Below are 26,521 nucleotides of genomic sequence, written 5' to 3' on the forward strand. Positions count from 1 at the left end.
AGGGCCCTATTACCTTCAAGTGGCTGCAGCTGTGCAGCACACTCTGCTGGATGCCCAGGCCTTACCCTTAAAGGGGCCACTGCTGACACCACATCTCCTCCTCACCAGATCTTCCAGGATTCCAATACATATGGCGGTTATGACATCTGCTTATCTTACATGGATACTAAAGAACTCCCCCCCACCTTCCAGAGGCACCCTGCTGGAAGGAAAAAAGGACACAGACTCCAGAGGTGGGGAAGAGAAGGAGCGGGGGGGGGGGGCAGCCACAGGCCAGCTTCTGCCTTGCCTGCCTGCCCTCCCTCACTCAGGCTGCAACCCTCTCCATACTATCCTGGGAGGAAGCCCCATTGGCTACAATGGGACTTCTGAGCAGACAAGTTGGTTGGAGCTCTCAGGTTGCAGTCCTCTCCACACTTTCCTGGGAGGAAGCCTCACTGACTACAGCTTACTTGTGAGTAGACCTGCACAGGAGGAGGCTGAGGCTACAGCCCTCCACACCTTCCTGGGAGTAGCCCAGGGACTACATCGGGGCTTACTCTCGAACAGACCTGCGCGGGCTCCCACTCACCCGTCCTTGTGCTTGGCCTTGAGCAGGCTCCAAGGCTGCCATCCCAGGCACTCTTTCCTGGGAGTAAGCTTCATCTGCTGTAATGGGGCGTACTACTGAGTAGACACACAGGATGTCTCCTCAGCTGTGGAGGAAAAGCCTCTCCTTGCAGAGTGGGGACCTGCTCAGGGAAAGGCGGGTTGCAAGGGCTTGCAATGGCTGAGGAGGAGGGTGTCCTGCTGGAGAGTTGGGGAAGGGAAAAGCAGGGAGCTTAAGCCTGCAGAGCGGGCAAAATTGAAAAGGGAAACCAATGGGGGGCTGGTGGGGGTGAAGGGAGAGGAGGGCAGTGAGCTCAGGGGGTGGAGGGAAGTAGCCTGCCCTCCCAACACAGGTGCCTCCTGTTACCCCCTTTGCCACTTTCACCCGAGGAGCCGCAGCAGACAGCTGAAAGAGCCACATGCGGCTCTAGAGCCACAGGTTGCCGACCCCTGTTCTAGATCAGCGGTTCCCAAATGTTTTAGCACCAGGACTCACTCTTTTAAATGACATTCTATCAAGGCCCAGCTAGGTTTGTCAGATTTTTAAAAAATTAAGATCTAGAAATTATTTACTTATAAGTAATAATAAAAAAAGACTCTCAAACATTTCTCTCCCTGCATTTGTGCATGCTTGCAAACTGCAGGAGCTGAGCTCTTTGCAAGGTAATTAGCAGCTACAGAATATGATTTTTGTATAGTCTCAGGGCTTGAGCCAGTTATCTGATCCTTCCATCGCTCCGCTTTCACTTTTCCTGCCCTGGGGAGCCCTGCCGAAGGTTGCGCAGGGCTCCCTGCACCCCCGGGAGGCTGCAGGAGGCTTGGGCAAGTGCACCCAAGCCCTTGCAGCCCCTCTGAGCAGCACGATCCTGCGGATTGCGCCTTCCCCCTGTCTTCTGGCTGCCCCCGCCCCTTAAGGGGGCAGAGGCCAGGACCCACAGGCTGGGGCGCTGTAACACCCCAGTTTGAATACCACTGTGTTATGGTAATGATAGCCCAGGTTTCACTAACAGGTAATTTACTGCAACTTCAGTTACTTTCCTATAAAATGGTTCCCACAAAGCGGACATTGTAGCTATTTTCAAAAGGTTTATGAGCAACTCTAGATACATATTTTCTATAATCTTTCACATAGCCCAAAATAATATGAATTTATTTGCTGGATTCTTGTACAGGCATACCCTGAATCCATGGATTCAGCATTCACAGTTGCATTGCAGATTCCAGGGATGCCTTTTAAGAAAAGTAGGGAAAGTGCAGAAAAAACCAAAAGTAGTTTTTCCTACTAGTGCACAGTGAAACCAGTTTTGAGGGCTGTAGGTGGTCTTCAGTACTGCCTGTAGCGTCTTTCTGGTCTTGCTGAGGCTTCTCCTTTCACCCAGAGTTACCCCAGAATGCACTGCAAGGTGGACCACTTTTGTATGGTTTAATATTTGATGTCTTACCCAAAGAGTCAGGAGTACCATAACCTTAAATATTCCACTTGGATATCTTGCATATTCAAAAGAAGTGATCATATTGTTTCCTAGTAAACTTAGAATGGTTAGGTTTGCTTTATAGCCTGTTACTGAACCAAAATGCAGTCCTGTGGCAAGCTGCTTATAACAGCTCTGTTACACAATTGTTTGCAAAAGATGCCCGCATTCCTAGTAAGCATGATGGCAAGCTTTTTGAGGCTTGCATGTCTGAAAATTTTGAGTGTGACAGATTGGTCACACAACAATTTAATCATGCTTGAACAGTGAGCTTATCTATTGCTGTGCCATGACAGATGTCTCTGGGAAGCTTAGAATCTGGGATACCACGCAGAAAGAACATCTATTGAAATACGAGTATCAGCCGTTTGCAGGAAGAATAAAAGACATTGCATGGACTGAAGACAGCAAGAGGCTTGCCGCTGTTGGGGAAGGAAGAGAGAAGTAAGTAGGAAGAAAAAACAGGTGTATTAAATTCTTGCAGGAGAACACGACTCTTGTGCATTAATTTCTAGATTTGCAGTTGACAGGTGATCATTTAGCAGCTGGAAGGCTTGTAATAGTATATATCTTTGGTAACACTGGCTGTGTCGCCAAAGCACAGATTTCTGAATGCTATCAAGCAGTGATTTCAAGGGTTTGCGTATGTAGTAATTGTATAACACAGTGCTGAAGGGCTATACAGTCCAAGGTGCATGCCAGATGCCCCAAGGGATTTCCTTGAAGTAGAAACACACACACCCTCCCCTGTGTTTCTTAAAACAAAAAGTAAAAGAAAAATCCTGATCTTCAAATTCAGTGTTTTGATGGAGGTAGGAGGGTTGTCATGAGAATGGCTGGAAAGAAACCTCTTCCCTGGGATCTAAGCATTCCATGTTTGTCTTGTTTCTGTACTACAATCCAAAACTACTTTTTTAAAAAAATTCTAACAGAGTAGGGGAGAACAGGCAGAAATATTTGAAGGAAGTTATACCAAATAATTTTGGATATGTAGATGGGATGCACATGCCTCTGAATTCTACCTGTCATTCTTAAATGTACCTTTGCATTTTAAGCCCCATCTAATCTTTAAAGACTACTGTACAATTAGATCGCTTTTACAGGGAAAGTGTCCAGTTTGTTGAGTCTCTGGTGTGTTGGAAGAGGGAAAAGAATCCAGAAGCTGAGTCAAATGCAACTCTGCTGGAATGTGGTCTAAGATGCATTTATTCCCAGCGCAGCATTTTAATAGGTGCCTTGAGATGCAGAGGATGCATTTGCTATCTTCAGTGGAACCTATTTTTATGATACAATTTGCATCTTAATTTTCTTAAGAGTGCTGTTGCACAAGAGAGTAGGCTTCTTTGAATAACTTGAAAAGTTATGAGTAATCCCGGTGATAGTGGGTCTCTTTAATGTACTCTAGTGCTGTCAGTTAATAGAGTATCTTAAGTGCACTTAAAATAAATTCATTATGGTTTTTGCTGATACAGGTAATGCAAAAGGGAGTCTCAGTAGTAGCAATTGCTCATTTAGAGTTAAAGAAAACCCTTGCTGATAATCCATACCTTTAACTTGTTGTTTTTCATGAAAGAGAGGTCATTTGAAATAGTAGGACTTGATTTCATTATCTGATAGTCTAGATCAGTGGTTCTCAAACTTGTTAAGAGGCCCTAGATGCAGCTATCTGATTTATAAATGCCTAAGGGCTGAGGCTATAATGGTGATGGGGCAGCAGTCGTCCCCTTCCCCCCCCCCCCCGACATAGTAGCTTGTTTAACCTTTGATGCACTTAGGGCAGATTAGGCTAACAGTTTTGAGAAAATTGGGTCATGACCCACTGAGTCCTGGACCCACGGTTTGAGAACCACTGGTCTAGATAAAAAAAAGTTGTGTTTTAAATATAGTGTTGCAAAGCAATGCTTATTAATCTCTAAATTCATGGAGCAAGTTTCCTATTTCATTACATTTTAGCTTCCAGCTAATGGACAAAGCACTCGAGGGCCCTAGGGAGCAAAGCTGTGAAATCTCATGAGATTAACTGGGTGACCTAATTTCTGTTGTCTAAATAGGCTCAGCATGCTGACTGCGCTCACGGAGTTGACAGACTCTCTGTCTCTCTCTCTCTCTCATTCTTTCCATTTTACGTGTCTTGGCATTTGTTCGTATCTTGTATAGATTTGGTGCTGTATTTCTATGGGATACTGGGTCTTCAGTAGGTGAGATCACCGGCCACAATAAAGTAATCAATAGTGTGGATATAAAGCAGACAAGACCCTACCGCCTGGCAACTGGCAGTGATGACAACTGTGCTGCTTTCTTTGAAGGACCACCATTCAAATTCAAGTTTACAATGAATGTGAGTTGGCATTTTTTGTCATCTGCATGCACATTTAATTGACAGGTGTCTACCACAAATACACACAAGCTCGCATAGAGATCAGAAACAAAGCCTTTTTCATATGCATTGGAGTGATGGTTCCTTCCAGTGGAAGCCCTCAGTACTCAATGCTGTGGTCTTCTGGTCCTTCCCCAAATCCTGCATGAGGGAATGTAAGATGGAGCTCAAGTCCTTGTTTAGAAAAAGACTGCTCATGCAATTTTTGAACCTACCCATAGCATTTGTATAGCTCTGCCACAAATCTGAAGTCTTGAGATTCTGGATCTTGCCATTAAATAAGAAAACTATATCTGCAAAGTTAAAAGTGAAGATTTTAGTAATTACAAGCAATTGTTCTGCAGTGCAATCCCTTCCTCAAAGCTTCAGCACCTGAAACTTGTGTAACCTTAAACTTGGACAGTTTCATCTACTCAGGGCAATAGAACTGGCACCTTCACAGATGTCTTAATTATTATAATCTTGATGCAGTCTCCTATTGAGACAGGAGGATAGGTACAGACCACTCATGTTGAGCTGAATTGTCAAAGTGGAGTTGAATTTTCAGTGTCTACCTTAGAAGTTATCTGTGTTCTGCATAAACATGGGATACTGCACCTAGTCCAGGAGACTGGTCTATCTAGTGATTGGGGTTTTTCTTTTTCCGTTGGATGTAGGAGATGGGGATTAGAGGTTTTTGCACAGCAGGTGCTAAGAAAGTGACTGTGATTTTGAGAACTAATGTTGTGGTGTACTTCTGTTCTACAGGACCACGGCCGTTTTGTTAACTGTGTGCGTTTTTCTCCTGATGGAAGTAGGCTGGCTACAGCCAGTGCAGATGGCCAGGTAAAGTGGAGCCATGTTTTACTAATAAAATGTAGGGTAGTGGAAGAGGAGGAGGACATGAGGTTCAGTTATGGACCACATGCTTGGGATGCAGAAGGGTGAGACCACAACATTCCCATTTAAAAGGGTCCCCTGCAGCAGGGCTTGGTAGGACCTATGCTTGAGATCTTGAAATCTGATCATCATGGAGAGTATTGTCTCATCTGATTCTGTAAGTCAGAGGAAACAATAGTGGGCTACATAAACCAATAAGTTGACTCCATACAAGACATTTTGTGATAATCTAAACATTATGCGGCACTTTAAAGTTCATAAGGATGGATGCATGAATGGATGGACGGACAGAACCTTATGCTCTTAAGTTGACAGTGAGAAAAACAAAGTTGGAAGGCAGAAGAGATGTGAATAAAACCAATTAGAGAGTTAAACTAAAAAACTTGAAGTGGGGAAGAGATGGCAGTAGTATAGTCTAGGTGTGGTGTTTGGAGATTCTTGAGGAGGAGGATGCTTAAAGTGATTCATTAGATTTGAAGCTTCTGGAAATACAAGAGATGTAATGTGTACAGTGGGCCCTCCTGGTCTTTGGGTTCAGCATCCACGGATTTCAGTACCACGCTGCTGAGTCTGCAGCTGGAGGGCCTCGCAGAACTTCCTGGATGCAACTGCATATTGAAATAGTAGCAGTTAGTAGGCATTTACATAGCAAACGCTTAACAGGGGTTTGATTTTGTTTTTTACAAGATTTTTATTTATGATGGCAAAACTGGAGAGAAAGTCGGTGGAAATAAAGCACATGATGGAGGCATTTATGCAGTAAGTATGATTTCCTCTCCCCCTTTGGCTGCAGTTTCCAGTACCGTATCAGTTTACATATGCAGGCGTGTGTGTGTCTCCATATCTGTGGGGGATAGGTTCCTGCAGCTACCACAGATACCAGCAAACCCTACAAGAAGCAGCTCACAAACTTCTCCCCACATCATGCACATGACTCAGCTTTGTGACAGCTGTTGCTGTCTCTGTGATGCCTGCAAATGCAAGCAGGAAGAGCTAGAAAGAAGTGGGTTGGAGAGTTGAAAACACAACATTTATCATAGAGTTCATAGAACTTGGTGCCAAAGGTAAGTCATTTGTGCGATGGGGGGGATTAGTCTGTTGGCAACCTTCAGTCTCAAAAGACTCTGGTATCGCGCTCTGAATGGTGGCTCTGACACAGCGTCTAGTGTGGCTGAAAAGGCCAATCCGGGAGTGACAATCCCTTCCACACTGGGAGCAAGTGCAGTCTGTCCCTGGTCTGTCTCCCTGGCTATGGGCCTTCCTTCTTTGCCTCTTTGCCTCAGACTGTTGGCCAAGTGTCTCTTCAAACTGGGAAAGGCCATGCTGCACAGCCTGCCTCCAAGTGGGCCGCTCAGAGGCCAGGGTTTCCCACCTGTTGAGGTCCACTCCTAAGGCCTTCAGATCCCTCTTGCAGATGTCCTTGTATCGCAGCTGTGGTCTACCTGTAGGGCGCTTTCCTTGCACGAGTTCTCCATAGAGGAGATCCTTTGGGATCCGGCCATCATCCATTCTCACGACATGACTGAGCCAACGCAGGCGTCTCTGTTTCAGCAGTGCATACATGCTAGGGATTCCAGCACGTTCCAGGACTGTGTTGTTTGGAACTTTGTCCTGCCAGGTGATGCCGAGAATGCATCAGGGGGGATTAGTGAACCGCAGATAAAGGACCCATGAATGGGGGGGCACTTGTATGTTGTGATTCTGTGAGTGTACCTTACTTGCAACAATCAAAACAGTAACTTGCTCCGCAGCAGCTGAAATTGCATGTGATGCTTGGGCAATTGTGGCAAAGCCACTCAGTTCCTTGTCAAGCATGACATACTTTGCTCTTAAAATCGGAAGTGGTGCTGTATAGAGTCCGCTGCAGCCGAGCAAAACAGCGGTGTACTCTATTGCAACACTACTGTCTGTGCCTTCAGTTGGGGTCTACTGCCAGCAAAATGCTGTTGTGAAAGATCCGACTCCTGTTTAACTTTGCTGCATTTGAATTGAGGTTTGTTAAAAATTTGCTTCCCTTTCTAGGGCTGCAATGTTTCGTCAGTTCTAATTGGATTAATAATCCATGTCGGAATGTCTTGATGGAAAAAGATGTCCTCAGTTAATTAGGGAGGCAGTAGCCATATCTACATGCATTAAATAAGCTGGAAGAATGTGTTCATATACATGTCATTTTGGAGGAATTTCTCCTTGGAATAACTTCCAAGATATGTCTTGTTATATGAAGTGGGGTGATGCTCTTAAGTCTCTTATTTTTCTCCTTAACAGATTAGTTGGAGTCCAGATGGCAATCATTTACTTTCTGCTTCAGGAGACAAAACGGCCAAGATCTGGGATGTTGGTGCTAATAGCATAGTGAACACGTTCAATATGGGATCCAATGTTCTTGATCAGCAGCTGGGCTGCCTGTGGCAAAAGGACCATTTGTTGACTCTCTCTCTTTCTGGCTACATCAACTATCTGGACAAGAACAACCCAGATAAACCTCTTCGTGTCATTAAGGTTTGTTGAATCCTGGGGCCTGCAGTTTGTTGACAGGTCTTTTTCTTAGCAATGAGTGTGGCTTTAAGAAACAGTTTGTTAACAGTGAAGGCCACTTCAAATGATTAAAAACAACACAGTTGCAGAGCAAACAATTTAAAGGGGCAAATTTTGGTTTGCAAACTTCTGGACAATATTAAATTTAAATACTTGAGGAGGAGAATTATAAATCAAAACTGGAAAAAATAAACATTTTATTTTAAGAGCAAGGTGATTGAAATACAATGGGCCCTTCGTATCATTGGGGATCTGTTCCAGGACCCCATGAGGATACTGATTTCCATGAATAGTTAAATCAGCAGAAGACCCCTAAAGGACCTCCTAGATGTGACCAGAAGTGCCAAGGATCCAAAGAATGCAACTAGTTATGTATGCAAAGCCCTAAGGGCTGCCGTAGTTCCTTTTGCAGGCACTCCTGCCCTTGATTCTCGTTGTCACATGGTAAAACCATTTTTGAAACTGACAAGATATTGAAGCATAATGTGACATGTCATGGGAGTCTGCTCTTCAAAGAGGAAAAAAAAGTTCCTTGGACTTGGCATGCAAGAGCTAGTTGTGTGGGCCTCTTGTACTGTGTCTGCTGTATGAAAATCTGCTTTATTTCCCCACTCCATGCCTGTGACCTCGTATTCTAAAATGTGTCTGCCTGAAGCCTTCGTTTCCTCAGCTTCTTGATCATCATCTGTTAATATCATAGTCTCTTAAATGGGACCCACTTACTTTTTGTCCCCCTTCCGCCCTGTTTCCAAGCCCTCTTCCTATAAAGTGCAACCCTTTAGTCTCCATCGTCTGTTGAAACTGACCCTAAATACAGTGGGTCCTCCTTACTCACAGGCTCTGTACACACGGGTTTGGCCCAATGTGGGTGCCAGACCTGTGGCTGGAGAGCCTCTGAGACCTCTCACACCCGACCAGAAGTGCCAGTCACGTCCAAGAGGTGTTCTGAGGTGTGGAGGCCACGCGTGACTTCCTTGCAGCTCAGAAGGTCTCTGAGAGGCTTCTCAAAAGCACTTCCAGTTTTGGGGGGCTGCCACCTCCCCCTGCAATTCTATTATCCATGGGGGTTTCTGAAACTGAATTCTGCAGATACTGATAACCACTGTACGTGAAACTGAACTGAATGTTCCTCCCCGCCCCCCGTTTGCCCTTGCCCTCCCTCCTGTGTGTCAGATTTGAGATTGTGAGCTCTTCTAGGCAGGGACCTGTATTCTTGCATAAATTGTCTTGTAAGTTGATAGTGCTATAAATGATGGCAGCTCATTCATTCCACTGGGCTCCTGTAAGGATAAAGCAACTTATGGGGCTATAGCTGTTGTTTAGTTCTGCCCCAAGAAGATCACTGCTATTGACTGTTTTTAAGGAAAATGAAATATTTTTGAAGTGCATTGCTTGAGATAGAAATTCATACAGTCTTATGCACTATTCCAGGTCACCTGCTTAGATTGGACAATATTTCAGCGGTGATATGTAGCATACAAATAGCTAACCACATGTGTTAACATTGTTAGTAAGTTGGATAAGTGTGAGATAATGAGTTGTATCTAAACTGTGCCCTGCTCTCAAGCAGGAAGCGTGTGTGTGTGTGAGAACTTCTCCTGACTGTAGCCTCTTGCTGGTGAAATGCTGCTCCAGAGAGTCCCGTTCTCCAGGGGGAGATGTGCTGGTGGTCCTCTGCCAGACAGTAGGTACAGAATGCTCTTTAGGTGAATGGAAGCAAACTTGTGCTACTTCAGATCCAGGCCACTCTTCTTAACACTTTTTTAAGAGTCTACATTTGCTCGATGTTAAACGTTTGCCATAATTGTGCTTTTTTTCTAGGGTCACAGTAAATCGATACAGTGTCTCACAGTGCATAAAAATGGAGGGAAATCATACATTTACTCTGGGAGCCATGATGGACATATTAATATCCTTTTGAGTGGTTCAAGTACCTGGCTTTTTTCTTTTTACTTTCCTTGTCTTTTCCTATCACCTTTGCTGCTCTCATACAAGGATAGAACAGTTTTCATTTGAATGGATAAATGAAAGCATTAGGGTTACCCAGCTGACTCACTGAGGTTCGGTTTTCAGTATAATTCTTAGTGCTGCTGTTAGATTTGATAAATCGTGACTATGGGAACAACCCACAGGAAGATGGATGCTGTTTCAGTCCTTCCAGTTTGTTGAATTTCAAACTGCTGCTTTCTGTACTATCCAAGTCCACCTCCTCCAATTTGGAACTGGATATTTTCAACAAGAGAGGTATCTTAGGAAAATTGCAATGCACAGTTGACAGCTCTAACTCAGAAGTGTTACTAGTGTATATATGAGTAATACGGTCTCCAGTATATGTTTATTTAGTAATCAGTTCGTGGCAGTAGCTTGCGATGCTTATTCCATGAGCCACAAGCCGTGCATGGCCATGAACCAAGTGGTGATTTTCAACTTTTCTTTTCACAGCACACTGACTTCTATGTTACTTCCAGCTTCCAAGAGGCTCTTTGGGTTCTGAGATCCTGTGTCTAGAACAGGGCTCTCCAGACTCGGTCCCACTGGCCGGATCCTGCGCCCTACTTTTTCCTTACCCTCATGAACTATGCTTACTATTCCATGGGGGAGCTGTTCTTTCTTGCTGCCGATCTCCCCCAGACTGAGCTTTGGCCCACCACTTCCTGGTTCCATTGCCCTAGCAGCCACTGCACCCAGGTATCTGGGCAGGCTGAAGCTTAGTTTGGGGGAGATGGGCAGCAAGGATGGACAGCTCCCCAGCAGAATGGTAAGCATCGGTTGGGCCTTGCCTTTCCTGTTGTACAGTGGTCTATTTTGCAAATCAGATCCAAGTGTGCTTGCTTGAAATTTAAGTTCCGTTTATAATCAATGATATTTGACTGCAGATGGGACTGGAATTTTATCCAAAGATGTTACTTGATTTATGTAAGTTTGATTGGAAAAGAAAAAACTATCCACTTGATGGTTACTGAGAATAAATATTGGAACGTTCCATTTTTCTCTTTCCGGAGGGATTTTCCTTATCATTTTGCTCACATTATTGGGATGCTGAGACAGGGGAGAACGATGAATTTTTGGGGAAAGGACACACAAACCAGGTTTCTCGAATGGCTGTGGATGAATCCGAGCAGCTGGTCAGCTGTAGCATGGATGACACTGTGCGCTACACCAGTCTTAGCAAAAAAGATTACAGGTAGGTGTGTAAGTGAGTGTTTCCTCCAATCATTTACTGTTTTGCTGTTAGCAGGAATTGAATATGCTCTGTATAACTCTTAACCCATTGTGATTCTGTGTTAAAACAATTATAACCAAATGCCACAAGAAGTAGATAACCTGTGTTAACATCAGGTGGTGAGACAGCATCACATTTCCCATCCTGTTATGATAAAACTGGGTGGTACAAGGGCTTTTTAGTCGCATTTTAGAATTGCATTCTTGTGCTTTTGTATGGCCTGCCAGAATGCAATTCCTACATAAAAATAGGAGGTGAAGTATAGATCTGAAATCTTAAAACAAAGATATGACTTGCCGTAGATTCTAACCTGCGGTGGAAGGTCCCATTTGACCTCTGGACATGTCCAGATCTCTGGATGTGACCAGAAGCACATTCTTGTCATGTCCAGGAGGCTTTGTGAGGCCCGTGGATGCACACAGGGTGCTTCCAGTCATGTCTGAAGGTGATTGCCCAGACTTGCGGATTCAGTTATCTGTGGGTTTTGGCATCTGCAGGAGTTCCAAGAACAGAACCCCAGCAGATACCAAGGGCCAACTGTACACGAAAGTCAAGTGTTGTATTTGCTAGTGCTCTTGTATAGTTATATCTGCTTATGGTGGGCTTGGGAAAGAGACAGGGTAAAGGAGCAAAACATATGGAGGACTTTGTAATACACTTGCTAGACAACTTCTCCCTCAAGTTGTAGTTTTATTGTGGAAAAGATCCCTTTCCAAGTAAGTTTTGTTTCCTTACATTTTCCGACTCTCTGTTATCTTTTACTAAAAGGCTGCATTTCAATCAAAGCATAGTGGAAGAACCCTAAGTTTTAAATATCTAAAGGCTGCAATCTTATCCGCACTTTATTTCTGGAGTAAAGCCCAATGAACTCAGGAGATTTATTCCTGCACAAGGACAGGCATAGAATTGCACTGTGAAATGTACTTGGCCTCAGGGCTCCAAACTGAGTCATAACTCAAACTGAGTCTGTGCTGAAGTCTTAGCAACGAGAATCAAAGAGCTGCAGAAAAATGTTTTTGTTCTGCGTCCAAGTACAATTTCGATACCTTCGGAAATCCTCAGCATATTCTCTAACTCAGAAATAGTCAGAAGCATCTCCAGTTTAATATTTAATATTATTGATCAATACCAAAATTGATACCAAATATTGATATAAAGGTACTGTGGACCCACCTGTAATTCTGAATGGGATAATAGTGGCATGTTTTTGTATGGCTGATGTTGCTCTCATGCTACTCACTTTATGCAGTTCTGGGTGTTGGGGGAGTGAAATTGACCTACATAGCTTCAATTCACCTCTCATAGGTAGTGTATTTATAACTTCAGTAATGATGAGGTTGTAGTAGCAGGCCTGTGCTATCTCTCCTAATGTTATCCAGCTGCTTTTGTAAGAATAATGAAAGCAACCGGGCTTGAATTAGAGTGCAGCCATACTGGTTTCCTTCTTTTTGTCAGTGTCTTAAACAGAATGCGTTCTGTACTCTGAATAGACTTCGGAAGCTAATTGCTGTACTAGAGATTGCTGGAGACAAACCGGAACCCACTGTACACTGCAGGCAGCCTCCCTGGCATAACTGGAGCTTACTGTTCTGTCAGGAAGGCTACCATTGTTGCCACCCATCTCCATCCCCCCACATTCACTCCACTCCGCTGCATCTGCCAGGAGATCCTGGTGGAGAGCTTGCTTCGGTGCCAGAATGCAGAAGCAGCAGGGTGGAGCAAACATGGGGGAGATTGTCACCGCCGATGGTAGCCTCTCCTGCATACCACAGAGCTCCATTCATGCAGGAGAGGAATTGGCAAGGGTGCTGAATCCACGGGCTGCAGTTTGCAACACCCTGCCCTAGGCAGGTTTCAATGAAAGATCACAGTGCAGCACAGGAAGAGACTATCAAGCCAAAGTACATCCTTCTGCCAACAAGTCAGGGGTGTCAGACTCATAAGAACAGCCCCACTGGATCAGGCCACAGGCCCAGCTTCCTGTATCTCACAGCGACCCACCAAATGCCCCAGGGAGCACACCAGATAACAAGAGACCTGCAAGGCTTTCTGGGAATTGTAGTTAAGAACATAAGAAGAGCCCCACTGGATCAGGCCACAGGCCCATCTAGTCCAGCTTCCCGTATCTCACAGCAGCCCACCAAATGCCCCAGGGAGCACACCAGATAACAAGAGACCTGCATCCTGGTGCCCTCCCTTGCATCTGGCCTTCTGACATAGCCCATTTCATACAATGAGCCAGCCAATTTCAACCACTGTGCCGTGGCACACTGGTGTGCCGCGTATGGTCCCCAGGCGTGCTACAGGACTTTGGGAGAGGGTCATTTATCAATAGAACCATGAGGGGATGTGAGCCCCCATTGACAGCACAGTGTGCCTTGTCAGTTGTCAAAAAGCTGGTGGTGTGCCTTGACCATTTTAGTGCCTTGCCAGTGTGCCGCGAGATGAGAGAGGTTGAAAATCACTGCAATGAGCCAAAGGGCTGGAAGAGACATAATTAAGCAAGAAGTGATTTCATTAAGCAGGAATTGACATCATTAGGTATGTGATGCTGAAACATATTAATTTATGTTATTTTCACATTTTTATACTGCCTTTACTCCAAAGAGCACAGGGTGGTGTACAGTTGCTCCCCTCCTTTTGGCCTCACAACAACCCTGTGAGGTTGGTGACACTGAGAGAAAGTGACTGGCCTAAGGTCACCCCGGAAGCTTCATGACTGAGGGGGGATTTGAACCTGGATCTTCCAGGTCTGAGTCCACCACTGCACCACCCTGGCTCTCTAATATGCACTGGAAACTTAATAGCTGCAAGTGACAGAAGAAAAATGCTCAAGTTTTGATCACTCAATGTAAGCAACTTGATGATCCCTCAAAGAAGGCAAATGCTGCTCTGTGATGTATTAGATACAACAGCTCCTTCATATGGATGGTGGCAGAACACGTGTACTGAATATAAAGTCTTACACTGTTGTCTTGACAACGTGGTGGTTCATGAATATATTTTGGAAGATGAGGTTTTGTCTCTGTAGCACCTGATTTACACATGTGAGTTTTCATGGACAGCTTTGCCGGTGTTTAAATAAGCATAAGAAGCCTTATAAGATCACTTTTGTGTGTTGGAAAAAAAATTGCCGCAGTAGAATATGTAAGTGTCTTTATTAATGTGCCTTCAGATTTTATGAAGAGAGATCTTTATTCTCAGACGCTTGGATCTTGTTTTGCATCTCTAATTCCACTTAAATTGAGTGGACTGTTCAAGGAATTGAAGTTCATACTCTGTGCTCATTTGCGAGCATTTCAACTCTAAATCCCCAAGATACATATCGGTTCCATTCGAGGTTTGTCCAGAAGTCGGAACATACATAGGTCAAAGCAGCTTTTGCCAACCCAGTGCTATTGCATCTTAAGAAGAAGCATGGACTGTGAATGTGACCGTAACCCAGGGACCCAGTATACTAACAGATTTGAATCCAGAGGAACTCAGAAAGTTAACAAATTTGTATTGCTAGATTATAGAGCAATGCTCTATGTTAGAGAATATAATTTGCAGTTGATTTGGTACAGGGATTCATTCTTTGATGTTGATATCCTTTGCATGTAAGTGAGCACTAATGTCAAATTGGGTATTTGTAGGCAATTATGGGTCTTCCACTTAATGCTTGAAGATCAACTTGTCCAGGAAACCAGCTGACAGTGGGCCCTCCTTATCTGCTTGTTATCTGCAGATTTGCCTCTTCTAAGGCACGTGGAGGTCATACATAGCCACCCTTCACCTCAGAAGGCCTCCTGGACACAACTGGAAGACACTTCCAATTTGCTGGTGGGGGCCCCCCACAGATTTCTTTATCTGTGAAATTCAGTATCCACGGGCTAACTGTAACTACTTCCATGCCACACATTAAGAGATCCACAATACATGCTCAAGCATTAAAATGTTACTTTGTTTTCAGGTGGCATATAATTGAAAGACTAGTTTTCTTGGTTTGTCTACCTATCTAGAAGAGTGGTCAAACAAGACTCTGATCTTTACCGTTTATCCCAAGAGCAAAGTCTACAAAACCAATCAGATACACATTGGCCCTCCCTTGTTATAGACAACTCTGAATGCAGTCCTAACCAACTTTCCAGCACTGACATAAAGGCGGTGCAACTCTAAGGTAAGGGAACAAACATTGCCTTATCTTGAGGAGGTCTCCATGACTGCCCCCTGAATGCAGGATGCAGCATGTGCCCTAATGGCCTAGCTATGCCAGTGCTGGAAAGTTGGTTAGGATTGCACCCTCTGTGGTAAATGTCCCACCGCAAATCATGTGTCCTGCAGCCTGTCCTTGGCCTTCAGCTTTGGACAGCTGCTCAGTGGCAACCATGTGAGCACAGGGTACCAATGTCAAGGTTCTGCAGCAAACGAAAGTGCTTATTGTTGTAATATGGAGCATCATTACAGGAACCAACACTGCAAATGACAGCATTGTCTAGCACAGTGGTTTTCAACCTTTTTCATCTCATCGCACACTGACAAGGTGGTAAAATTGTCAAGGCAGACCATCTTTTTTTGTTAATTGACAAGGCACGTCATGCCGGTTGGGGGTTCACATCACATCCTGCAATGATCCCACTAATAAATGACCCTCCCCAAACTCCTGCTGCACACCTGTGGACTGTTAGTGGCACACCAATGTGCCATGGCACACTGGTTGAAAAATAGTTGGTCTAGCAGTAAGTTGACTATTCACATCACCTGTACTAAGTTCTGTTTTTGTGAGAATAACGTCATACATTGGTTAAGAGATGTGTAAGTGAAAACCTCCACCTTTCTTACTAGTTTGTCAAGACATTAGAGTGACTGTCCTCCAACAACTCAGTGAAGAGGGAGTATCGGTTAGCTTAGTGAGCTGTTAAAGCTGTAGTTGCATGGACCAAGGTCTCAATACAAATGACTATAGATTCTACTCATCTTGTTTAAAATGTAATAAAAAAATTAAGGCATATTGCTTAGGGGAAGACTCCACTCAAGCCTTTGACTAGTAGTAGTAGTTGGCAACCTTCAGTCTCAAAAGACTCTGGTATCGCACTCTGAATGGTGATTCTGGAACAGCAGCTAGTGTGGCTGAAAAGGCCGATTCAGGAGTGACAATCCCTTTCACACTGGGAGCAAGTGCAGTCTGTCCCTGGTCTGTCTCCCTGGCTATGGGCCTTCCTTCTTTGCCTCTTTGCCTCAGACTGTTGGCCAAGTGTCTCTTCAAACTGGGAAAGGCCATGCTGCACAGCCTGCCTCCAAGTGGGCCGCTCAGAGGCCAGGCTTTTTCACCTGTTGAGCTCCACTCCTGAGGCCTTCAGATCTCTCTTGCAGATGTCCTTGTATCGCAGCTGTGGTCTACCTGTAGAGCGCTTTCCTTGCACAAGTTCTCCATAGAGGAGATCCTTTGGGATCCGGCCATCATCCATTCTCACGACATGACCGAGCCAACGCAGGTGTCTCTGTTCCAGCAGTGCATACATGCTAGGGATTCCAGCACGTTCCAGGACTGTGTTGTTTGGAACTTTGTCCTGCCAGGTGATGCCAAGGATGCATCGGAGGCAGCGCATGTGGAAAGCGTTCAGTTTCCTGTTGTGAGCGAAGAGTCCATGACTCGCTGCAGTACAGAAGTGTACTCGGGCCTTTGATTATTAGGAAGGAAAGTGCCTTCCCCATGTGCTTCCCAATACAGTACATTTCAGCATTGGGCAAAAAGAAGTATGAAAGCTTTCATACTTTAAACTAGGGGGTCTTTAAACTTTTCGTCCAAAGGGCCACATCAAACATCTGGCACAGTGTTGAGTGCCGGAAAAAAAATTAAATATAAAATTTAAATAAATACATTAGAGATGGAACTTAGATGAAAGAATAAATGGGCTCAAATGTCCTGGATTTCTCCAAACGCCAACAAAACCCAAAGCACACACTTAAACAGACCCCCATTCCCCCATGCCACAAGCACAACTTTGGTTTGTTTGGTCAACTGGGCCAGAGGCTCTCAAGGAATCAGAGGCTGGCTGTGGGCTGGATGAAGGCTGGCCGTGGGCCGCATCTGGCCCCCTGGCTGGGGTTTGGAGACCCCTGCTTTAAACCATATAAATTAGTGTTTCAGGGGCTGAGAAGACAATCTAGTCTCTCTCTCTCTCTCTCTCTCTCTCTCTCTCTCTCTCTCTCTCTCTCTCTATATATATATATATATATATATATATATATATATATATATATATATATATATATATATAAATATAATGTGGGTGTGTTCAAGAAATATTGACTCTGAATCTGTAATCATTTTAAAACTGAGGGAGACTTTAGAGTGATTTCTTTGTGTGTTTCCTTTTCAGTGGTCAAGATGTTGTGAAAATGGATGTTCAGCCCAAATGTGTAGCTGTCGGACCAGGTGGTTACACAGTCGTTGTGTGCATTGGGGAAGTGAGTATCAGAATTGGCCATCTAGCCATGAGATGCTAAATAACAGTTTGGTTGACTGTTCACATTTTGCATTTCAAGCGTTTTACAGTTTTTCAGCACAAGACTAGTTTGTTTCCACCCAGATTCATCTTGCCGTTAACTACTTAGGACCCAATCCTATCCAGCTTTTGAGTGCTGGTGCAGCTGAAATGCAACCTTGAGGAAAAGGAACAAACATTCCCTAAGTTGAAGGAGGTCTCCATGATTGCCCCCCCCATAGGATGCAGAGCATGCCCCATTGGAACAGCTGCACTGGAAAACTGGATAGGATTTGGCCCTTAGTTGAGGAACTCACATTGCTGAAGGGCTCTCTTGCTAGAGTTCAGAGAACCCATTTGTTCTTGCTTTAAAATGTGTGTGCCTATGTGGCTATCAGAAGAGGAAGAGACACAGACAATTTGTGTCTCACAGAGCTGCAGAACCTGAAAGAGTTTTTCAGCTATTTTTAACCACTGTGCTCCAAATTCCCATGGCGCACCAATGTGCAGTGACACACCGGTTGAAAACAGCTGCGTAATTGTCAGTGAATCAACAGATCTTTTTACTGACAACTCAGTTGTGTCATTCTTGCATCTAAATTAGCTGAATGTTGCAATCGTATGATTCCTGTTTTCTCATGTCTTCTAATGATGAATTAGGATTGAGTGGGGTTTTGCTAACTTTCATCTCACGGGGTTGTCCAGCTGGTGAAGCACTGACACATTAAACCTTTCAGTGTCTATGAATTTCTGAACAGCATACCCTCTCTGTATATATGTGCATGCGCACACTCTGCTATCCCATGATGCAATCCCATATGGCTAGGATATTGCCACAGCCATGTGGGAACAGTCTGTTTTGTGGTTTCTACTTTAGTCGTCACCCTTCTCACAGAGAGATAATTAAGTGGGAGGGAACAAAAGTGTTCTAATTTTACCCATACGGAAATGATTTCTACACAGCTGTGAGTATAGGAAGGGACCCAAGCTGTATAACACTTGAGCAAATGGAGCTGGAAGCTCATCTGGCTTCCAGGATCCAGTATAGCAAAGATATAATTGCCCTGCCTCTGTGCAAATGCCTCAGTGTGAAAAACTTCTATTCTGTGATTACAGATTGTCTTGATGAAGGATAAAAAGAAATGCTTTGTTGTTAACAATCCTGGTTTTGAACCAGAAGCGGTAGCAGTTCACCCAGGAGGTGGTACGGCTGCAGTTGGAGGAACGGTAAGCATCTTATTTTTCTCCTAAGGTTAGCATTTTAGGGCACAGGAGGGTCTTCCTACCCTCACATGGCCTGACCAACAAGGGGAAAAAAGGGGAAGCACCTTGTACCAAAGGGTTGGAAGTCTGCCCTCCCCCTGTGCATCTAAATTAGCTGCATCCACAGTCTCTCACTTTCCACCTCCCCCTTTGCCTTGAATTCCTTGAGAGGGGAGGTTGGGGGGACCTGGGTATACCCTCTTCCTCTGTGTAAGGCAGCTTCATAGAGCTCTCCCTCCTTGGGCACAGACTGAAGCCCTTCTGCCTCTTCTTTGACCCATTACTAATTGCTCTCTTATACATACTCATTCCCAGGTGTGCCCTGTTCTCCTGCCCCCTAGTTGTCCTGGTGACAAGGGAGGAATGGGAACTGGTGCTTCTCACAAGGCTAGGATCACCTCCTGCTTCTGGGCGGTGGTCTTGGCATTGGTGTTGTCCTGGAAGGGACACCACACCAGGCCAGCAGGGATTTTTGACCACTGTGAACCTGGACACATTTTCTAATCATTAAGGCACTTGGCAAGCCACTGCAGCTGTACAGCCATGAATGTGGAAATACCTTTCTTGGTAATGTCAGTGCTCTTTTAGGCTGTGTTCTCCTCGTCCTTTAGCCAGTTACGTTGTCTCAGATGTTTGTCCAGTCAAGATGATCTGATCTTTGTTAAAAGATCTCTTTTAAAAAGAGTTGATTTTTAAAAGCATTTATTTGAGAGAGTGATTCGCATCTTATTAACAAACACTTCTGGCTGGCTGTTTCTTAACTGTACAACCTGCAAGGGAAGGGGGTCGTGACGAGAGGTCCGTATCCCTCTTAAGTCCCAGCTCCCCCGGTTTCACTCATCTTGCCTCGTCTGGGGCTGGTGCCAGGCCTCACAGTTAACCCTGTTGTTAGCCACAACCCTCCTCCACTGCCTCATTTTTGGAAGCAGTGGGGTATCCCCTCTGGGTCTTCCCCAACCAGTTGCTCTCTCAGCCTTGATCTAACCAACCTCTATCCTTAGCCTGCAGAAAGCTTTCTGAACCGAGCGATAGGTCTATTGTCCCTGCTCCTTCCTGCTCCACTCCCTCTGTTACCTTCTCTACCTCCTACTTGGCTCCTCCCCTCCTTTGGAGGGGTGAGACACACCCTCTGTCCTGTGGCACAAGAGTTTGTCCTCTTCTTCCCCCTGTGGTCCTGCAGGCTCTTGAGGCCTAAACAGCATCTGGGTCATGTAATTAATCTGTGGGACTCCTTTCCACAGGATGTGGCAATGATGTCTGACTTAGATGCCTGTCACGTCCATAGCGGGAGGTGGCCCCTTCCCTGGGGTTGTAGGTGAGCGTGAGGGGCTTACCCGGTCCTTGAGCGATGGTCAGCGACGGAATAACAGACGGGAGTCGGGTGCAGTTCGATACAAGCAGTTTAATAACGTCAACAGTTTCACATTCATGAGGCCTGTTCCTTCACAGGCCTCCGTAAGTTATGCCGATTTGTGGCGGCGACGTTGGATGGTCCCTGGACCTGACCCTCCCCGTTTCTGGGCATTCTCAGCCCCAGGCTTCAGCTCCGCACCCCTTGCCCCGAGGTCTGGGCTCTTGTCGGATATAACTCTACTGGTCGGGGTCAGGCTGCCTGGCCTCAGGAGGCACCCTGCTGTCTCTGTGCTGGTTCTCCAGCCAGCTGGCCACCTCAGGGTATAGTGGGCTTTAATGCCCCGTCTCCGTGACCCAGTCTCTCTGGGGGTCGCCCTCTGGGTCCAGGAGGGCCCTGGGTCAGGGAAGTCTTCCCCCCCAGACTCCTCTCTCCAGGGCGAATCCCCGTCCCCTGCCTCTGGAGGCCTCTCTCCTATCCCTTAGACAGGGAAGCTGCTTTCCCTCTTGCTTGCCTTGGGCCTTACTCCCCTCTGGAGAGGAGTGACCTCCCTCTTCCCTCTCCAGGCTCCTTATGAGGCTCCTTATGAGGCCTCTTCCCTCTTGGGTCTGTCCCACCCCTCCTAAGGCCTCTACCCCTCCTAAGGCCTCTACCCCAGAGGAGACCCTTGTTCCTGGGGAGCTCCCAGCTGCCTGGGCTGGATCCAGGTGACAATGCCTTTAAAAGGGGATTAGACAGACTTGTTGAGAGGAAGTTCATCACAAGTTGCAAGCCTTGATGGGTATGTGCAACTTCCAGGATTTAGAAGTAGACTACCTTGGGATGCCAGATGCAAGGGAGGGCACCAGGGTGCAGGTCTCTTGTTGTCTTATGTGGCTCCCTGAGGCATTTGGCGGGCCACTGTGAAAAACAGGAAGCTGGACTAGATGGGCCTTTGGTCTGATCCAAAAGGACTCTTCTTATATGTGGACATTAATATTGACAATACTGGAGCTGAAAGCTGAAAAGGCTTTTTTAAAAATTATTTTGTGCACCCTGAGTAAAGCCTGATCTTGTCATATTCCAACTTCTAGGATGGAAAAGTATATTTGTATGCTATCCAAGGAACTTCTTTACAGAGAGAGGAGAAGACTCTGGAAGCGAAAGGTCCCGTGACTGACTTGGCCTACTCACACGACGGTGCCTTCCTTGCAGTGACAGATGCAAGCAAGGTTGTCACTGCCTTCAGTGTAGCTGACGGCTATGCGGTAAGGGCCCTGCTGAGTTCTTTTTTTAACTCCTTGAATGTAAAGATTAATCTTAGTACTGCCGGGAATTGTGACAAAATCTGGCGCTCTTGCACTGGGAGGACATGGTGTTCATGTTTCATATTCCTCCATGAAGCAGGTTTACTGAACTGTAAAGCTGCTAGGGCAAGACTGATTCTAATTTCAGATATAATTTTAGTTAGAACTGTAACAGGATTCTGCACGTACGCAACAGACTATTAAATGTTGTTGAACTGGCCATGGAAGATCTATGAATTATGCTAGTCAAGGACTAATGGGTGAAAAAAAAACACAAATAATAAAAGTCCACTTGTGGAATACTGTACATAGATGTAGAGGAGAGCATCTGTATAAATCGGCGCTAAAGGTCTCATTAAATATGAGAATATGTATTCATGTGTTCCTGCATCATATATTGTTAGTTTTTCAGCTTCTGGGATTACTGTGCAATTAGAAGATAAGAGATTCATAATCACATCTGAGGTTTAAAAAAATTGAATGGAGTTGCTTTTGTTTCTCCTTTGTTGTTAGGAGCATAATGTATTCTATGGACACCATGCAAAAATTGTTTGCATTGCCTGGTCACCAGACAATGAACACTTTGCTTCTGGGGGCATGGATATGATGGTGTATGTCTGGACACTGAGTGACCCAGAGACGAGAGTCAAAATACCAGGTAAACTACTGATCTGTTTCTGTTGTTTTTGAGAGAATGCATTTCTCAGAATTAAACTGGATTGAGTGTTGGTCTCAATAAGAGTGTGTACTGATTGAAAGTCCTGCGTTTCCAGCTGATTGCATCAGATACAGGAATGAGTTCAGAGGGGTGAAAAATTATAGATCTGAAAGTATACCTGGAAGGTTCTTCAATAATGGCTTGACCCAAAAGGTTCGAAGCTGTGTTTCTGCTTGCTATAAGCATAAACAGGAATGGCTGTTGTAGGTCTTCTGATATGTATTTTATGCATGTCCATTCCACCTTATCAAATATATTAAGACAGCTTGCAGTAGAAGGTTTACACGTCGCTACCTCTCTTCTGTCTTCTCCCGCACAGCAAGGATATTTGAGCATAGTCCCTAAGACAGCTGTTCCCAAACTTACCATGGCCACGGCACCCTTCTTTCACGGGTGCTCTCTTCTTCCCAGTCACCACCATCTTAGATTTCATAAGTTCTCGCGCAATCCAAAGTGGTGGCACCCAGGAGAGCTGGAAGAAGAGTCCTCCAGGGACATCCCATGGCTCCCCTGTTTGTTTGCCATGGCTCACAGTTTGGGAATCACTGAGCTAAGAGAATCAAGACAGTTCAAAATGTGCATCGTCTGTCAGCTCATCAACGGATTCTCTCTCAGCCTCAGATATCCAGCTGCAATATGAAGCTAATAGAACTTACATGGTGGTTAGGATTATGTCACGATCATACAGTTAAAGTGCTCTGCATCCTCAGTGAGCACTCTATGTATGCCAATATTTAGCAGCGCAGTCATTTTCATTTACTTCCAGCCAAAACCCACTTAGCCTATCTCTCCTTTGCTCTCTGGCAGTCTTTCCTGCTCTCTGCTTTGCTTCCAGTGTACAGGCAGCTTCTAGCAGAATCAGAGCTGTGCCTGAGTCCTTAGGAGGAAGTTCCAGCCCTAGATGCTGGAAGATGAGGTGCGTGAGCCTTGGGTGCAAGTAAAAGACCTGACCGTGTTTCAGCATACTGGGTGCAGTAATATGCAAGCATACTAACAAGTGATATAATGAAGAGACAAAAGAAAATATTGCTTCTTACCCAGCATGTGATTAGTCTGTGAAACTTGTTGCCACAAGATGTAGTGATGGCACTTGACCTAGATGACTTTAAAAGGGGATTGGACAGATTTATGAAGGAAACATCCATTGTAGGTCACTAGAAATGATGGATATGCCCAACCTCCTGGTTCTAGAAGTAGGCTACCTCTGAATGCCAGCTGTAAGAGAGTGGTAACAGGATGCAGGTCTCTTGTTTAGTGTGCACCCTGAGACATATGGTGGGCCACTGTGTGAGATACAGGATGCTGGAATGGATGGGGTTTTGGCATGATCCAGTGGGGATCTTCTTGTGTTCATGCGGAAGGGGCCAGGCACCCATGAGTGTGCAAAGACCAAAAGACTCCTCTGTGATAAACCTCCTTCAGACTGCATAAGACTTGGTAAGATAGTTGCAATCATTCATTTTTGTCTGTCTGTCTGCCTTCCCTTTGCCAGATGCCCACAGGTTACATCATGTAAGCAGCTTGGCCTGGCTGGATGAACATACCTTGGTCACAACCTCACACGACGCCTCTGTCAAAGAGTGGTCCATATCCTACAAATAAAATGCCTTCAATCCGAAGAAACCTCATCAGGGATAGAACTACTGGAGTGAACGATAGCATTTCTCTTTCTTAAAAATGAATAAATCTGTCACAGCCTCTGGGGTCCTATAGCGCATTCTCATATCTTTGCAGAGGTGTTCATATCTGTAATTAAAATGACCTTCGAAAAAGCTTTAGTCGGTAAACGTTTTGCACATGAGAAGCACTTAAATTATGTCTGGAGCTTATAAAAATTTTTTTGTGTGTGCTGAACATTCCAAGACCTGCAGCCTAGCAGGTCAGCATAGAAGTAAAAGTGGATTTTGTTCCTTTTTAATATCTTTCTCACAAACACACACAAACGAGCACACGCTTACGTAAAACTCTTGCACGTGATATTGTACAGCATGAGATAATTCTCATTTTTTTCTAATTGCAGAACATTTCTGTACTAACGGGCATAGTAAGAATATGTGATCCAGAGTTGAATCAAGTGATGTGCAGCTACTGTATATTACTTTGCTTGTCTGTCATGCACCAAACCATTGCCTCAAATTTTCTTCACCAGATAACAAAATGGGATGCATCCGTAATAAACTTTTTCTGTATTTCCTGTCCAGATTTGTGGTTATTTTTAAGATGGAAATGTGGGGTTTTGTTGTACTTTGCTGTTCTTTCAGAATTTAATGTTTACAGATAAATGTCAAGGCATTTCTTTTTTTCAGATATACCTTTACCTTTTTTTTCTTTTTAACCAATGAGAATATTGATCATGATATTGCAGTCTGGAAAGGGATGCTTCTGGATCTGCTTTAAGTATACCTGTTTCCTAAAGAGAAATATGTTGATAGAAAATTTGCAGTAATTATAACAAATGCCTTTTTTTCAGAACAGAAATTAAAGTAAAAGTAAAGCATTACTGTGAGTTGAGCTGATCATTGAAACAAAGCATGGTAAAAACAGTGAAACACTGCTTTATTTCACAGGTAAAAGTCCCATTCACATATATTTCCATCTATATATATTCACATATATTTCCATCTCTGGTAGTGTGATTCTCTAAATATCTATTCAGAAGTAAGTTCCATTGTACTCAGTGGGGGCTTATTCCCAGGAAAGTGTGTATAGGATTACATCCTGGTTCTATCAAAATATAGTTCTATAACCTTTTTCCCAGAACACGAGACAAATTTAAGTGCAATTGATTTTGCTTCCAACCTGTGTGTTGGGAATTTGTGCTGAACAGAGAATAAGAGCCATTTGTACACCAAGCACCAAAATAGAAAGAAATTGACATTTAATACAGTGACATCTATGAGGAATCGGTGTGTATAAGAGAAATAGGTGATATTTATAGTATGTTTGTTCCCACTGTGTTGATGAATCACATAAAGGAGTTATAGTGTATGTAAGTATCATCCATGCATTTTTCCAATAGGAGTTGGGTACCATATATTGACATACTTGGATGTATGGATTGGATGCAGATGATATTAAATCAGAGTTGGAATCAACCCTGAGAAGCATCTAATCCAGCGCCCCCCCCACTTAGTGCAAGTGTCCAAGCAACCTCCCTTTGAAAACATCCAAAGGCACAATTGCACAATGTAGGCTGTTCCAGGGCCAGACCAATCTTACAATTGGTCTCCTTCCCTGTAATTTCAATCCATTGGTTCTTATCTTGCCCTCTGGAGCCACAGAAAATAAATCTTTCCCTTCTGCATGATGGCCATTCAGATACACGAAGGCTGTCATATCCCCTTGTCTTCTGGGTAGACATTACTAAGCTCTTTTAACTTCCTGGGGCTTGGTTCCTGGACCTTTCACCATCTTAGCTGTTCTACTCTGAACCTTTTCCCAATTTATACAGGTTTGCAAAATTGAGAGAAAAACTTTTCCCAGCAGTTATAGTGGGTTTTCTATGAAGTTGGGGTGCAGTGTCAAAAAAATGGCATCTGTTTTGCCCTACTATGTCTAGTTTCAGAGAGATGGCATAGTGGCAGTGAATTGTTTTAGCAGCTTTTTTGTGAGGAAGCCATGGTGTAGGCTTACTCACAAGGAAGCTGCTTGAACCATTCAGTAGTGAGGCTATGCTGTATCACCAAATCGAGATGCCATTTTTTAAGTCTGCACCCCAAATATACCCAGGAATTGTAGGTCTAACTAGTGCTCAAACTGTGAGCTGTGGCTCCCTGGGGAGTCATGGAATCCTTGCAAAAAAAAAAAAACCAAAACCACCACCCTATACAATGTATAGGATTGTGGGAAGTGGCAGCCAATGGGCCAGTTAAGTCAAGAGAGCTGCCAGTCAAAAAAGTGTGGGAACCACTGCCCTAACCTTTCACTTACCCTTGGGTGATGATCAGAGTATATTGAATATTTCAGCCCAGATCCGGCCTGGAGTTTGAAGGCCCCTATCCTAGAATAAAAGCTACAGTTTGAGTGATGATTCACTGAAATGAATCAGTGGTATAGCATGAATTACTAGCCGTCAGCAGGAGGGAGCTATTGATTCAGGGTCCAATCCTCTCCAGCTTTCCAGTGCTGGTGCAGCCATTGTCAGTGGGGTTTGTGCTGCATCCTGTGGTGCAATGGGACAGACACAGGTTTGTTCCCTTACTTGGCGCTACATTGTGGCTGCACTGGTGCTGGAACGTTGGGTACAACTGGGCCCTCAGAAAGTGTTGATTTTGCAGAAAAGAACCCCTGTAACATTTGACTATTAGACACTACATAGGTTTCACTGTTTTGTAAGATGGCACTTTCACATTTATTACAGCA

The 26,521-nt window shown here is 44.6% G+C and overlaps 1 protein-coding gene across 1 annotated transcript in view; it reads left to right on the plus strand.

Annotated features, from left to right (window-relative positions):
• Positions 1 to 24,357, plus strand: part of WDR1 (WD repeat domain 1) — a 38,886-nt gene extending 14,529 nt beyond the window's left edge. The window contains exons 4-15 of the mRNA XM_066631994.1: positions 2,357 to 2,504; positions 4,218 to 4,398; positions 5,185 to 5,262; positions 6,004 to 6,075; positions 7,582 to 7,815; positions 9,673 to 9,760; positions 10,879 to 11,035; positions 17,437 to 17,524; positions 18,658 to 18,768; positions 21,229 to 21,402; positions 21,955 to 22,099; positions 23,652 to 24,357. Of these exons, the coding sequence (XP_066488091.1) occupies positions 2,357 to 2,504; positions 4,218 to 4,398; positions 5,185 to 5,262; positions 6,004 to 6,075; positions 7,582 to 7,815; positions 9,673 to 9,760; positions 10,879 to 11,035; positions 17,437 to 17,524; positions 18,658 to 18,768; positions 21,229 to 21,402; positions 21,955 to 22,099; positions 23,652 to 23,761 (1,586 nt within the window). The 3' untranslated portion in view covers positions 23,762 to 24,357. The remainder of the gene's footprint in view (positions 1 to 2,356; positions 2,505 to 4,217; positions 4,399 to 5,184; positions 5,263 to 6,003; positions 6,076 to 7,581; positions 7,816 to 9,672; positions 9,761 to 10,878; positions 11,036 to 17,436; positions 17,525 to 18,657; positions 18,769 to 21,228; positions 21,403 to 21,954; positions 22,100 to 23,651) is intronic.
• The last annotated feature ends 2,164 nt before the right edge of the window (positions 24,358 to 26,521 follow it).

The sequence above is a fragment of the Tiliqua scincoides genome, chromosome 6 (genome assembly GCF_035046505.1).
Source record: "Tiliqua scincoides isolate rTilSci1 chromosome 6, rTilSci1.hap2, whole genome shotgun sequence".
Classification (NCBI taxonomy): domain Eukaryota; kingdom Metazoa; phylum Chordata; class Lepidosauria; order Squamata; family Scincidae; genus Tiliqua; species Tiliqua scincoides.